Source organism: Cataglyphis hispanica, chromosome 5 (genome assembly GCF_021464435.1).
Source record: "Cataglyphis hispanica isolate Lineage 1 chromosome 5, ULB_Chis1_1.0, whole genome shotgun sequence".
Classification (NCBI taxonomy): domain Eukaryota; kingdom Metazoa; phylum Arthropoda; class Insecta; order Hymenoptera; family Formicidae; genus Cataglyphis; species Cataglyphis hispanica.
The window spans coordinates 9,377,294-9,392,593 of NC_065958.1; the positions used below are offsets into that span (position 1 = coordinate 9,377,294).

The 15,300-nt window shown below is 30.1% G+C and overlaps 3 protein-coding genes across 12 annotated transcripts; 2 read left to right on the forward strand and 1 right to left on the reverse strand.

The window, feature by feature from the left end:
- Window positions 1-7: 7 nt before the first annotated feature.
- LOC126849816 (NADH dehydrogenase [ubiquinone] 1 beta subcomplex subunit 1) lies at window positions 8-2,591 on the forward strand. 3 transcript variants are annotated; one of them, XM_050592082.1, is made up of 4 exons: window positions 8-148; window positions 307-438; window positions 759-798; window positions 1,683-2,591. In XM_050592082.1, the coding sequence occupies exon 4, from the start codon at window positions 1,867-1,869 to the stop codon at window positions 2,026-2,028; it is 162 nt and encodes a 53-aa protein (XP_050448039.1). In that variant the 5' UTR covers window positions 8-148; window positions 307-438; window positions 759-798; window positions 1,683-1,866; the 3' UTR covers window positions 2,029-2,591. The 3 variants fall into 3 exon arrangements, with proteins under 3 accessions (XP_050448039.1, XP_050448040.1, XP_050448037.1); XM_050592083.1 differs by lacking the exon at window positions 759-798 and having other exon boundaries at window positions 307-442; XM_050592080.1 differs by lacking the exon at window positions 759-798.
- On the reverse strand, window positions 2,195-8,786 carry LOC126849814 (DNA ligase 1-like). Of its 7 annotated transcripts, none has more exons than XM_050592069.1 (4): window positions 8,643-8,786; window positions 6,518-6,608; window positions 6,284-6,432; window positions 2,195-4,311 (listed from the first exon to the last, which is right to left on the reverse strand). In XM_050592069.1, the coding sequence occupies exon 4, from the start codon at window positions 4,231-4,233 to the stop codon at window positions 2,560-2,562; it is 1,674 nt and encodes a 557-aa protein (XP_050448026.1). In that variant the 5' UTR covers window positions 4,234-4,311; window positions 6,284-6,432; window positions 6,518-6,608; window positions 8,643-8,786; the 3' UTR covers window positions 2,195-2,559. The 7 variants fall into 7 exon arrangements, with proteins under 7 accessions (XP_050448026.1, XP_050448032.1, XP_050448025.1 ...); XM_050592075.1 differs by having other exon boundaries at window positions 2,195-4,204; window positions 6,284-6,441; XM_050592068.1 differs by having other exon boundaries at window positions 6,284-6,441.
- A 189-nt stretch (window positions 8,787-8,975) lies between these two features.
- Window positions 8,976-14,593, forward strand: LOC126849813 (uncharacterized). Of its 2 annotated transcripts, none has more exons than XM_050592067.1 (7): window positions 8,976-9,176; window positions 11,277-11,485; window positions 12,050-12,286; window positions 12,396-12,611; window positions 12,775-13,218; window positions 13,565-13,719; window positions 14,121-14,593. In XM_050592067.1, exons 1-7 carry the CDS (start codon window positions 8,993-8,995, stop codon window positions 14,344-14,346), a joined length of 1,671 nt encoding a protein of 556 aa, XP_050448024.1. In that variant the 5' UTR covers window positions 8,976-8,992; the 3' UTR covers window positions 14,347-14,593. The 2 variants fall into 2 exon arrangements, with proteins under 2 accessions (XP_050448024.1, XP_050448023.1); XM_050592066.1 differs by having other exon boundaries at window positions 12,772-13,218; window positions 14,121-14,592.
- The last annotated feature ends 707 nt before the right edge of the window (window positions 14,594-15,300 follow it).

Sequence of the window (15,300 nt, forward strand, 5' to 3'; positions counted from 1 at the left end):
TCGCGAGCGATGAGTGAAGACACTGGAGGAGAAAGATGACAGTAGGATTTATCTATCGTCCCATTGGAAACTGCCCTTAACACCAGTCGTCGTTCGCTGTCAAGAGGCCACGTGGACGGGCCTTTACTTCGCCGGTAAAACTGAAGAGGTAAAAAGATCCGCTATAAACAGCTGTCAATAACATCAATCACGTTTTTTGGGATTTAATTTATAACTTATAGATATATTTCTAATCGTTCTTGCAAAATATTTTTTTCTCCAAATCTTAATTCTCATACATATGTGTAAATTTTATTTCGAATACAGGATAACAGATTAGCCTAAAGGAGACGGAAAGAAGAGTATCTGTATCTGCTCACTCACCGGAGGATCAGGATTATACAAATACGAATACATGCAAGATAGAAGGCGGGGTGAATTCTAGATCTGTTCAGAATTGTAAGTACGTTCGTTTTATCCATGCATATTAAGCCGATCTTGTCTCTTAACCTCTCGGGAGCGAATCTTTTTTTTTTTTTTTTTCGACGAATTCCGATATCGTGGACCGATATCGTGTTTTTCTTCTCCCCCTTTGAAAATCGAGCGCGAGACTTTCTCTATACGGGTCGGGTTTATTCCACTCGGGATTTTTACGGAAATTCGGAGTCGTTTCTCGCGAAGGAATGACAGGAGGAGCGACGATTGGCGGTGCGATTCGTCTCGAGCCCCCTTCATCGATTCACGATTACATAACAATTGAAATAATTTTAACCTTTCAGCGCAGAAAATTAAAATCAGCCGATGCAGGTCTCGTGAGATGTAAGAAATTTGTCTTCTCTCCAGAAATTCGTCTCATTCTTCTAACATTCTCCAAATATATCCAAAAGACATCCAGAGGATGTTAAACATCTTTGATAAACATCCAGAAGATATCATCTGGACGACTTTTAAGCATGTGTGTTGTTAGAATCGCTTCTTAGCTTTAATTTATTACTATTGCTATTTTTTTATTTTTTCAAAATAAAAAAATTATCCCACCATAGTTTGACAGCGATTGTTTGTCATGCTACTTTGCCAACACAATCTATCCTTTAAGAAGTTAATTTGACGCGAGATTAGTACAGTGAGATCAGATAATAATCATTCAGAAGATAATAAACATCCAGAAAATATTAAACATCTAGAGGGTGTCATCTAGTTGTCTTTTGGATATGTGTATTGTTAGGGTTGCTTCTTAGTTTTAGCTTATTACGCTATTTTTATTTCTTTATAATAAAAAAATTATTATCCCACCATAATTTGACAGCGATTGTTTGTCATGCTATTTTGTCAACTCAATCTATCCTTTAAGAAGTTAATTTGACGCGAGATTAGTACAATGAAATCAGATAACAACTATCCAGAAGATAATCAACATCCAGAAGATGTTAAACATCCAGAAGATATCATCTAGACGTTTTTTTTGAACATGTGTATTGTTAGAATCGCTTCTTAGCTTTGGCTTATTACACTATTTTTATTTCTTCAAAATAAAAAAAATTATTATCCCCCTAATAATTGACAGCGATTGTTTGTTATGCTACTTTGCCAGCTCAATCTATTCTTTAAGGAGTTAATTTGACGCGAGATTAGTAAAGGGAGATCAGATTTTGTTCCTTATTCTTTATTGTCGATCTGTAATTTTAGTTTTCGATTTTTTTCAGTTTGATGGATGTTTCCAGTTTGAAATACATTGGAACCTTGGTCAGCCGCAACTTAATCAGCGTGCTATTTCCCACATTCACAGTGGTTACGATCTTTGCGGATTTGAGACGAACGGCTCGCTGGAAGCAGCAACTTGCTGAGCAAGAGGCGCACTAAGACTGCAGTATAAATCTATCGTAAAACATGTGGAAGTATTATTGGACGCTCATCTTCCCTATTACGGGCTTCCTAATCGGACATAAAATAGACCAACTGGAGACAGAACGTATGACGATGTTCAGGGACAAATCAGCATTGTACGGCAGAGAATTGAAACCTGGGGAGCCACCCTCTTGGCCATATTAATTTCATGTTTATTATGCATCGTTAAACTTTAAGAAATTGCAGAATCAATTAGTGTTTCAAAGTGTAAACTAACAATAATAAATATACTATTTAATGAAACTCACATAAAAGTCATAAGGTGACAAATGTATCTCGCTATACATTATTTAAATCATGACACAATATATAGTTACTAATGTTTATTTAATTTTTCTTTCTTTATTGATAACAGTGTATAGATATTATTAGATAAAAGTATAAAAAATATTACAATAGCTGATGCTTGACGATTATCATGCATGTGGTTGTGTAGTAAATTAATTGCAAATACAGCATTACTTTAATAAAAATTTGATATATATGTCAAACTTATGACTAACTATATACATTTAATTACATTATAAATATTAAATTAGGATTCTATATACAAATTTCTAGAGATCTTTGTTGATTTTAAAATGAATAACAGAGAACTAGACTTCTTGACTGGTTCTAGATTAAATGAACCCTAATTTTATGCGCTACTATATTAATGATAGTACCGTAAGCGTGTTATCGAAATATAGTGAATAATTTATTCTTCACATCCTTCTTTGTACTCTTTCCGCCTTTTTCCTCGACGATATTGCACTTGACGTTTTCCTTATTCTCAGCCGAGTTTTTAATCGCTAAATTATACGCCTGACGTTTCTTTTGCAGCCATTCATTCATCTCTTCGTTCCAAGAGATCGGCCTGTCCTTGGAACGCTTCTGACGGTTGTATTTGTCACCGGTTGCTAGATCGAGGTACGAAAACAATTTCTTTTCATTGCCAGGATTATGCTTCGTGTTGTTTTGCTGAATGTCGTCCAGCTTACAATCCACAAGTCCGTAATTTTGGAATCTGGTATTCTTGTCTTGCGAGGCGCATATGTTCTCGCTAAGTTTTCGGAAAATCTTATTTTCCTCAATAACAGGCTCAGATTCCTCTTTGACGTTGACTATTTCTAACGGTTTCGTAACAATCGCGTTGCCCGTTTTCTTGATCCATCGCTCGCTCGCCGATCTCGTAAACGCGAACGGCTTCTTATAAAGTAGCGGATTAAACCGCTCCGATGTCTGCACGAAGGTCGAGTCTCCATTGTCAGCTGACAACGTTGAGTTTAGATCATCATAGCGTATTTTATTGCCAGGAAGCTGTTCTTTGTACTTTAAACTAGCGTATGAACGAGTTCCGGAAATTGTGTTTGACGAAGAGAATTGTTTCGATGGGCAATTCTTCGAATGCGTTGGATATTTAATTTTTTTATCGGATTCTTCATTTTTCTCACATGGATTAATGATTTTTTCAGAAGCCAAAGTCGATCGTTGAGGTGTTGAAGTTCTCTCCAGAGGACAATCTTTTAACTTTTCTGTTTTGATATCGGGTTCTTTGACTTCGTGGGATAAAATTTGTGCTGCTTCCCCCAGTCTCTTCTCCACGAGGTGTATATCTTTTTGGTGTTTTAATTGCTGATCTACTAGCTTTAATTTATCATTGAGAGCTCTTTCTGCGATTCTGAGTTCTTTTTCTCTCCTGAATAATTCCCTCTCTTTTTTCTGCAGATCCATCTCCTTCTCCCTCAAGGCAATATCGCGTTGTTGCAAGATCTCCATTTTGTGCAACCAATTCTTTTTGAAAATCTCATCGTTAATTTGCTGAGGTGATGAAATTGTCGCAGTGCAATCATTCTTGAAACCGTGATGGCAAAAATCGGTCACTTTGAACTCCAAGAAATTTTCACTTTTCTCGTCGATCGATACCAAATTGTTAAACTTCTTAAATTGTCTTACAGGATAGAATGCTTCCTGTGATTCAGTAGATGATTTAAATTCACTTTGTACATATAGATGTTCGTCAAAATCTTTATCATTATATTTAATATTATTGTTATCGAATTGCCTGTTAGACAGAGACTCATTCTTGTTAGTGATATCCTTTATTATTTTTTTTTTAATTAATTGATTGCTATCTATAGAATGTCTTTTGGATTCCATGCATTTATTATTGGAAGCGGTCGATGTATTTTTTCTTCTTTGAATATTATTCTTCAATACGTCTTCATCTTCTTGGGCATTTAATTGATTTACGATTTTGAGATCGTCGATTTCATTGATAGCAGCTTGTAGCGAGACCTCTTGTTTCTTGTTCACCTCGGGCACGATGTACGTCTCGACTCTGTATAGTATCGGTTTTATTGTATTCATATTGTTGATATAATAGGTCAGCAAATCAGTCTCTTAGATTCCGTAAAAATTAAAGTATTGTTATATCGGACAATATTTCTGCAAAAATAATACAGACATGATTTACTTATTAAATTGCATGTAAATAAAAATGATAAACTTAAAATAATAATTTTGAATTAAACGACACTATGACACATAGATGTAGAGAATAATGATTGAAAATTACCACTTATTAAACAAAACATTCATTCATTCATTGTTATATTTAATAATGAGATTAAAATAATAATAATTAAAATTAAATTAAATTTTGAACTATATCAACTTTGAAAATGTAAACTTAAGCCTATGTCTTGTCTAGACAATCTATAATTTGCAATAAAATTCGAGACAGAACTCTATTTATAAATTTTATGTTGTGTAATACAAAACATTTGAACACATAAAATCAGGATTGGGAAACTTTACTAAAAGTTACTTTATAAGTTAATTTGTTACTGTTTTTTTCTTCTAAAAAATAACTCTCCATTATCAATTTTAAAAAGTAACTCACTATTGTTACCGTTATCAAAAAGTAACGAGTCATTACAATTATCGTTATTTTTTTTTATATTCGATATAAACTTTATATATAATTTTTTTTTTAGTACAAGATCAAACTAAACATTAAAATAGAAAAAAACACAATACCAACAAAAGTTTTCAGTAATTTTAATGCTACATTCCAACACCTTCTTAATATGTTCCCTTTGTATGAAAATTATATCGAGTTCGAAATTCTAAAAAAGTAACGATAAAAATAACTGTTAAATTTGTTATTCGTTATCGAAAAATATAACGAAATTATTTTTTCCGTTAAAAAGAAAATTTGTAACACCATTATTGATACAGTTATCGAAAAAAAGTAATAATGATAACGGCGTTACATGTAACGCGTTATTTTCCAATCCTATGTAAAATATATATAAATCAAAATATATATTCAAAAATACACATTAAACATAAGAAATAAAATATAAAATTTATAAAAAGGATTTTGTCTTGAATTTTATCATGAATTATAGATCGTCTAAAATGGACTAAAATATATAAAAAAATATTAGTATAAAAATATATTAATATATTAAGTGAAATAGTTGATTTTAAAAATGTTAAATTAAGTATATTTGTTTTGCCAAAAGACAACATACTTTAAACGATCTATAAATCATCTAAAAAAACATACAAATCAAAATATATATCAGACTCCACAAATACACATTAATCATGTAAAGCATAAAATTAAAGAAAATTTTGTCCTGCATTTTATCACGAATCATAGATCGTCTAAAGTGGACTTTAATATATAAAAAAATATTACAAGAATGTATAAAAAAATAATTAATTTTAAAAATGTATAAAATTGCGTCAAGCGTATCCGTTTTGACTATAAGCACACTTTAAACAATCGTTTGCGATGTAATAAAATTCAAGGCGAGAATTCGATTTATAAATTTTATGTCATGTAATACAAAAAATTGTTTGAATACGTAAACAAATATATATAAACCAAAATATATATCCGATATACACATACATATATACATTAAATTAACTCGCATAAAATTATAAAGATAATTCTACCTTCAATTTTATCACGAATTATAGATTATCTTAAATTTATAAAAAAATATTATTTTATAATATATAATATTTAATATATATCAAGTAAAACAAATGTATAAATATTAGATTTTATAAAATAATTAATATTATAAATATTAGGTTTAATAAAATAAAAATTCTATAAAATCTATAAAATAAACATTTTAAAATCTTTTATCGTCTATTTATTACAAGTCTTTTTTAAAAGCTTACAATAATTAAAATAATATAAAAAATATTTTATGTTCCGAAAAGTGTTTTTCTTTTCCTTCACACATTACATTAAAAGAAATATATTAAGAGTAAATTATAAAAGAAAAAAAATAGATATTAGATTTCTTTAGTCTGATAATTTGTGATTTTGAAATTAGTATGATTTGAAATGTAGATCGTCAATTATTGAAATACAATTATTGTTACATACCCAGTACTTTGATCGTACTTTGTATACAGACATGTGCAGCGTCCGGCGTGTGCATTTGAACTGAACTTTCTCTTAACGTTCGTTTGGATCTTATGAGCAGATATGTGGGCCTTGCTTATGTTTGCTGGTCAACGACTATTCCTTTGTACCTGAAAGACCTGAAAGATTTGTTGGGTCTCTTTTAAAAGCCAGTTCCGTTGAACTGCGCAGGCGGATAACTTCATGATACTCTACCTGCGGGGCTCCTGCGTTCCATGAAACGTGCATGTGTGTGTTGAAAGTGTATCCTTGGTCTATTCTGTTCTTTTTTATTATGGTCCATCTCCTTGAATGAGAATCCAAAAACAGCCGTAGCAAAAAGGATTATTAATGGTGATTTAAATATTGTGATTTTACGTATAAATCACTTTGTTTTGAAAATATTTTGTAAAATGATGAAAATTTCATAGAAAATTGAAATTTGTACAGAAAATAGTGTATAGAAAAATATAATATATATTTATATATGTTTTTGTATTTATACATATATATTTATATATATATACTTTTTTTACACAATTAATGTTTTTACTCTTCAATTTTTAATTATATAAATAAATCCTAATTTGAATCTTAATTTAAATGCAAGATGAATAGATATAATAATGCTTTCTTACATTCAAAAAAAATATTATTTTATATTATATTTAAATATGTATTATATACATATATATTTTTATTTTATATTTCTCTCTCTCTCTCTCTCTCTCTCTCTTTGTTTCGATATATATATATATATATAATGTATATATTTTATATATGCATACAATATTTAGGATGTTTATATGATGTTTATAGAATCTTTTCTTCTGAAAAATAAAAGCCAAGGAATATTCCCTTCAAGTTTGAATATTTAATTAGGAAACACTTTGTATATTGTAATATATACACATATTAAAAGAAAGAAATATAAGAGAAAATATAGAGAAAATATCGCATTATTGTATCTGTCACTTCTTTTATTTAAAAATTAGAAGATTTATCTCTATATAATTAAAAATTGATTAAAAAGAATTATATTAATTAATGTGTAAGTGAATTGAATGAGAATATGATATAATATATATATATATATATATATATATATATATATATATATATATATATATATATTATCATTTTTTTATAACAATAATCTTATCGTCTTATGATGGAGACAATATGCAATGAGATAGGATAATTTTTTTTGACAGCTTTCGATACTAGTACAAAATAAAATGTCAATTGTCTTTTTTTGTATTATTGAGTTCTTTAAAAAAAAAAAAAGTGTCAAACAATTTAAAATAATCGCGCGGTGACACTAGCATCGCCTTTTAATAAGCTAGTGAGCATTAGTTTTCCAGATTTGTAATCTTTCCTAGTATAGAGAATGTTAAAGGAACGTTATATATAAAGTTCTGTCTCGGAAAAACGTATTCAGGAACTTGTATAGATGGCAGTAGCGACGCGTTTCTCGAAAGTAACACGGGTAGAGTAAAATTCACTCACGAGAAAGTAATTATCCCGCTTATAAAATACTATAATAAAATATAGGAAATATCCCGTCACTAATTTATCAACTAGAAAAGTACCATATTCTCTTCGTGGACTCTGCGCGCATTCTTTGACGATAATGCGCACGCATATCGATAAGACTGTTATTACGTTTCATTCGTCAGTAACGTAGCTACAAAAAGCGCACCGAAATACATAGTAAAAATAGTAAAAAAAAAATCAAAAACTTTGGATAAAAAATTCGGTAAAAAATTGTTTTCTACTTCTAAAAAAATGTTTTTTATTTCATTAATTGTTCAGAATGTCCATTTTCAAAAATTATAGCAAGAATGTAATTTTAATGCCTTTATTTATTTATTAATCTTCGATGCACAGAAAAATGAGCATTATCAGATTTCATGCCCATTATTCCTACTTTTAAAACCTATTTTTAATTCCTATTTTCCACAAAATAACAAAAATAACATTTTATGAAACTTTAAAATTAAGTAACATAAAAAAATACTAAATTATAAAAATCAAAATTGATAATCTGTTTTAAAATATTCGAACTCAATTAATTAAACAAATGCAAAGTAGTAATTAGCTCAACCACATCCATTGAAATTGATTATTGTCCTGGTAAACAAAATTAATTTAATTTTCATATATCATCGTTTTATTAAAAAAAAACTGGCTCTATCTGTCAAAATTATAAAAAAGAAACTGCCTTTATATCACCTTTTTTTAAAAAAAAAAAGTTTTTCTGCCCAAAAATACCGGTTTTTTTATTTAGTTTCTTATCTCATTTTCAAAAAAACTTGGTTTATTAATTTTTTATTCATACCTAATAATCGAAGATTTTCAGGCTCTCCCTTTTCCTTTGCCTAAATAGTTACGGCCCTGCGACGCATCGCCATCTTGGCTACACGTTGGGACGACGAGAACGCCGTTTCTCGCGTGCAGTGACCACGCAGCTCAGTAACGGTTCGAGTTCCGCCATTGAACTAGGGAGGAATCGAGGCACTAGGCGAAGCTAGAGAACGCAATATCTCCCGGACACACGGTGGAACGGAGCCACGGAAAAAAACTATTTAGTAATTTCGCGCTGCGATTTTGGGTATATATATCCTCGCGTTTTTTTTTGTATACACAGACGTAACGAGAGATTCGAATAATATTCCGGCGCCCCGAACGATGGACGGCGAAACGCCGAGACCGGTGACGCTTATCAGCAGCCCGCAGACAACGGCTGTTGTGTGCAATCTGCTGACCGCGACAACCCCGCGTCTCACACCCACGGGGAAGATCAGCCACGCGAAGACCCGGGTTTACACGCAACGCTACAGAAAGGAATGGGAGCAGATGCAGGATTTCAAAGGTATTTCTCGCACTCTCTCTCTCTCTCTCTCTCTCTCTCTCTCTCTCTCTCTCTCTCCATGTATGTGTGTGATGTATGTGATGTATGTGATGTATGTGATGTATGTGATGTATGTTGTTCATCTGATGCGACGAGTCTTCCTCGTTCTAGGGTCGATCCCGTTTGTTTCCCAATAAATCCGTTAATTTCATTGGATATAACCAGCATTGTGTTATCCAATTGCATCGGAGCTTATAAAGTATTGTATGCTTTTATGAAGGAAGCAGATCTATTAGCGTTTTCAAATAGTTTTAATCCATCTCGGATCAATTAATCACTATTTTACTATGAATTCAAATATTTTATTGGCAGAGACGAAGCAATAACATCTTTAATCAACCTTGGGTTGATCAAACCTGCTTTATTTGAAAAAACTATATATATATATATATATATATATATATATATATATATATATATATGTATGTATGTGTGTATCTATCTATCTATAGATGTCCATAAAACATCAACTGGCATAGAGGCAAATTTTTTTTTTATAGAAGCCTAATTAATTACAAAGATCTTGTTTGCTTTTTGTTCTAAAAATTAATTCCTTGGATTAGAGTAACATTTAATTGACCAATCAGAATAAAATAAGAATTTCTTTGCGTATTCGTTTTGTCACGATATAAAAAGAGAGAGATGAACGATTTGGAATTAATTCAGACTACTGTTAACACATGGCGTTTATGAATATAGTAGGTTTAATCGCTCTGAGAGTAATTAATGACATTTCATTGTCTCTACCAATAAAAGACTTAAATTCATAGTAAAATATAGTGATTATTGATCCGGGTTGGATTAATTCGTTCGATACAAAAACGCGTCAACACATTGTACAATAGTACACTCGTTAATAGGATCTCATTTTGTTCTTATAGGATTCATTCAGCGGAATCAACAATTGAGCATCGTTTTGTTGACACTCGACGTTGATTTGTTGCTTTTAAAAGTGACAACCAATCACGTTCGATTGCTCAACTGTTGAGTGCGCTGAATGCGTCCATTGAAATTTTGCGTTTTTTATGTATGTAAAAACTAATTGCATCTAGAAATGTTCAAATAATACTTGGCCTTAGAGGAAATCTAGATCTAGAGGAGATCTAATATATTTGGCATTATTACAAAATTCGCTAACTTTTTCATTTGTCCTATGAGAAAATGACCGTTTGTACAGATCCAATTGCCAAAGAATTTTCGACGAGAACTTTTCCCGCAAATTATCAACGGGAAGGACACCGTAGATTGCTCAAATAATATTTGGTATAATAAACTGTAAACTTTTGTAAAAAAATTCTATATATGAATTATTTTTGTCTTTTATAAATCTTCTAGCGTTTAATTCAGTCGCTTTTATGTAGGCATATTTTTTTGCAAATATGTAGGAGAAAGATTATTACAATGGAAAAAGAAAATAAAAGAGAGAGAGAAGTAATATATAGCCCACGATTTGTCTATCTCACTTTGCTAATTGAACAAGAGTATATTTTGTCGGAAAATTATAATAGAGAAGAAAATTAAACTCAGAATTGAACATTGACAGTTCGTCAAATAAAAATAAAATTTAAGAAAATCTTTTTGTTATACATCAATTAAGTTTCAATAATATTATAGCATGAGCTTTTACTATCAGAAATTTATCAAGTCTTCAATTTTTGGAATATGACGATTAATTTCACATTCGAACGATTAATTATCAATTAAATTGATTAATGATAAAGGGATAAAAAAGAGATCTTTGAAGTTCCTAATTGTTTCAAAATAAAAAATAGTGTTTTTATTTAATTTTCTTTTTTCCTTTATAAATTGTACAGAGTATTTTAATATAATTTAATTACAATATATATATATATATATATATATATATATATATATATATATATATATATATAATATATATAGTGATTATAATAAATTTTTATAATTTATACACACATACACATTTATAGATTATTATGTAAAGACACAAGCAGAGATGATAATTTAGAAATATACGTTGTACAATGCACATCCACGACGATGGAAAAATGGCGGCGATTTCAAAATATATTTTCGTTTTAGGATGGTTGACTTCAGTGCCGCATCAACCAACTCGTGCCTACTGCATTTATTGCAAGAAGAATCTGCATGCACATCGTTTATCGTTGCTAAAGCACACATGTACAATGAAGCATCAGCGCGCGGCTCTAGCGCACAAAATGGAAGAAAAGAAGAGTTCCCGGAAGTGGGACGCAAACGCGCTCGAAATAGGCCTCATCGAGGAAGTCGAGGTCTCATGTATTGTTTTTCCATCGATCTTCATGTATAGGATATCCCGTATTCGCTGAATCATTTTTTTTATCCTAAAAATATTTATCAAGGAAATGATTATTCTGATATTTTTGTCTAATAGGAATACAGTCAGTATAATTTGTATTTTGTTTGCAATTTGTAATTTGTATATGGTTTAGTTAAACATGTTTGTAGGTGATTGTATTTTATTGACAAAAGAGAACATATTGGACATCCTGTACATATAAATATAATAAATGAAATGTATACAGTATTAGAAACATAAATATATCAGTTATAAAATGTTGATGCAATGATTGTGATGAGGACATTAAGCTCTCATTTTGTTGATTTTTAGGATATTATTTTATAATCTGCAATTATTAAATAATTATTTAAGATCAATCATATTTATTGTAATAAATAAACATTTTATATTTATTCTATATTTCTTAGTTGGTAAATAATATAATAAAATATTGTCAATTATAAAAATAATATCTAAACATAAATCATTTAAATTATACTTTACAATTATATATAAATTTTTTATATTTTTTTAGGCTGTAGATGATTCTCGGACAGGAGATGAGGAAAATGAAGAAGATATTGAATATATTGTTGAGAGATTAGAAACAGATGAGGAAGAAGCAACAGAGATGCAAGAGGTCAAAGAGGAAACTGAGGAAATAATTGATGATGAAGAAGAGGGAGAGAAAGAAATAGTTAGTGATCTGTATACACAATTGCAATCTGATGATGAAGATAAACCTGTAATAAAGAAAATCAAATTATCCAATGTAAGTTGTGTTGCAAATTATATAGATTTCTAGAAGGCAATTTTGCTTAGCAAAGAGTTTATGTCGCATTTTTAAATTACATACACTGAATTTTTATTATATTATATAGCAAAAATGTCGAGATACATTGGCTGAAGCAATGGCCCATGTTCATAGCGAATATCTCGAAGAGGAAATCGAGGATCAGGGGAATGTACAGATGGAGATGGTAGTAGAATCAGCTAATCCAGATGTATCTGATGCGGACAACACCAAAGAAACTTTGAAAGAGATACTTGAGAATGAAAGCACGGAAATTAAAGCCGATAAGAAATCGACAGTAAAAGTAAGATTTTCACTTTTCTGATAAATAAAAAATGCCCGCAATTAGGATTACAAATTAATTTGAATATTGTAGTTATTGAAATCTTGCGCGAAAAATTTTGTTTTAGTTAAATTTTGTACTTGAAATAATTAACCAAAACTAAAAAAATATTATTCGACAGCAGGAGAATAATAAATCTGATTTGAATATGACGCCTTCATTGCCGGTATTGAACACATCTTATCAGACAAACATTATTTCATCAACGCCGAATCAGAATACGATTAATTTTTTGCCGATCGTCCCTAATCTGAAAAATAACAAAACCATTACATTGATGTGTGGAAATAAAACATTTACATTAACCGGTGGCACGTTTCAACCGGGTACACAATATGTATTGACCAAGCTCAAAGGCAAGCCGTTGATGATGGCTGATACAAACAAGACCATTGCAGTGTCCGAGCCGGACAAGATCAAGACATCGAATTTGTCTAGTTCCGCTGCCAGTCCGTCATTACCGATTATTCCTAGTACCAGTCAACAGCCAATTAGCACTAATCAACAGCCTATCAGCACTAATCAACAGTCGAATGCTGCTAGCATTAAAGGACCATCATCTAAGAAAGTAAGAAAGAAGCTTTCTTAATTTTTTAGTTTGTTTCTTACGTGTATATAGTAATGCGGAAGAATAAATATTTATATGATGTTATTTCTCGATACATAAAGTCAATTTTTTTTCTTTAGTAAATATGTAAATGATTTTCATCATCTGTCAAAATTTTTCAGATTTTAATATCAATATTTTAATGGTTTAAGTCTTAAGTTAAGATTTTATTAAAAAAAAGTTTACCTCAAATTGGACAAATAATGTTTTGTTGTTTATTTACATTTCTGAAATTAACTTTGCAATGAGCTTTTTATTCTTAATAATGTGTAGCTTAAAAATTATTTAACAAATTTGTTTATTCTAGGTTTATTTGGGGAAGCAACCAGTAAAATCTACCACAACGAAGAAATTACGTATCTCCACTTATGTCGTAGACAATACGAAAGGAATTCCGATTGGTGGCTTGCAAGTCAGTTTATATAAATTGATGGACGGAAAATGGACTTTCTTGAATGAGAGGTATGTAATTCTTTAATTGATTATATTACTCTTTATTTTCCGTCTTCAATATAATCTTCATATTAGTTAAACATAAAAAATATTTTTTTTTTTAAATTCTTTTTTTAATAGAGTTAGCACACTATGTGTTTTTTTTTTAACAAGATTACAAATTTTTTTTAAATGAATAAATCACAATGTTTTGAAGCTATGGTAACAATTTTGATTAATTTATAATTTATCTTTAGCTAATAAATACGACACATATACTTTATTATTAAAATACTAACTTAATATTTTAATAGTATGGACTAAATATATAGTACATAGAATATGTTTATATAAAATATTAGAATAGATAAGTTGGAATGTTGAAATTGTAACGAAAAGTATAAACGAATAAAAATGAATTTTGTCCTTAGCAATACAAATGCAGAAGGCTACTGTGTCGATCTAGTGGAAAAGGTAAATTGCACAATTGGCCGTTATAAAATTCATTTCGATGTCGATAAATACTTCACACTGAGAAGAATAGAAACCATGTTTCCATTTGTCGAAATCGTATTCGATGTAAAAAATCCGAATGGTCACTATCATATGCCACTTTTGTTGAGCCCGTTTAGTTATTCGACTTATCGTGGCACCTAAAATGTACACTTAAAATGTTTTCCATCTAATATATTTTTGCAATGTAGACAAGTTGCGAGGAGAGACTTTGCGATTAGTACCACGCTTGTATATTACACACACACACACACACACGCACACGCACACGCACACGCACACACACACGCACACGCACACACATACACATACATACACACACATACATACACACACACATACATACGCACACATACATACATACATATATATATATATATATATATATATATATATATATATATATATATAAATACAGGGTGTCCGGCGTCAATCGCATCACCCGCCGTATGCAAGTAGAGCAGATAAAACTGAGGAGAAAGGTCTTGTACCATTTTTTTCTATAACTTAGCTTAATAAGAGAGTTAATACTGAATAAGTTTGGCCAATCATCGCTGATCTTTAGCTAGACGCACGTCAGTGAAGCGCTGTAAACAGCTGAGCGCTCATGCACACATGCTAGGCGGCCGACTCATTGACATGCGTCCAGTTAAAGGTCGGCGCTGAATTGCCAGACTTCACTCAATAATAACTCTTTTATTAAGAGTTATCGAAAAAAAATTTATAGGACTTTTCTTCTCAATTTTATTTGCACTATCTGTACACAACCGGTGATGCGATTGACACCCTGTATATATATATATATATATATATATATATATATATATATATATATATATATATATATAAAATATAAAAAAGTTGTATATTATTGTATTTAATGTAAAGAATGATTTTATATTCTCAAAATGTGAGCATGACACAAATGGTCATATATAATCATTTTACATCTTATACATATAATATTATGTAAAATAAATATAATAATAATATTATAATAATATTAATAATATTAATAATAATAATAATAATATTATAATATTATTATATTATTTATATAAATATAATATTATAATATATATTATTATAATATTATAT

Bases quoted from the DNA above. Each gene is read 5' to 3' on its own strand.
- LOC126849816 (XM_050592083.1), top strand. From the start codon at position 1,867: ATGTGGAAGTATTATTGGACGCTCATCTTCCCTATTACGGGCTTCCTA.
- LOC126849814 (XM_050592069.1), bottom strand. From the start codon at position 4,233: ATGAATACAATAAAACCGATACTATACAGAGTCGAGACGTACATCGTG.
- LOC126849813 (XM_050592066.1), top strand. From the start codon at position 8,993: ATGGACGGCGAAACGCCGAGACCGGTGACGCTTATCAGCAGCCCGCAG. The intron at 11,486-12,049 runs GTCTCATGTATT...ATATTTTTTTAG, and splicing joins GCCTCATCGAGGAAGTCGAG to GCTGTAGATGATTCTCGGAC. The intron at 12,287-12,395 runs GTAAGTTGTGTT...TATATTATATAG, and splicing joins AGAAAATCAAATTATCCAAT to CAAAAATGTCGAGATACATT.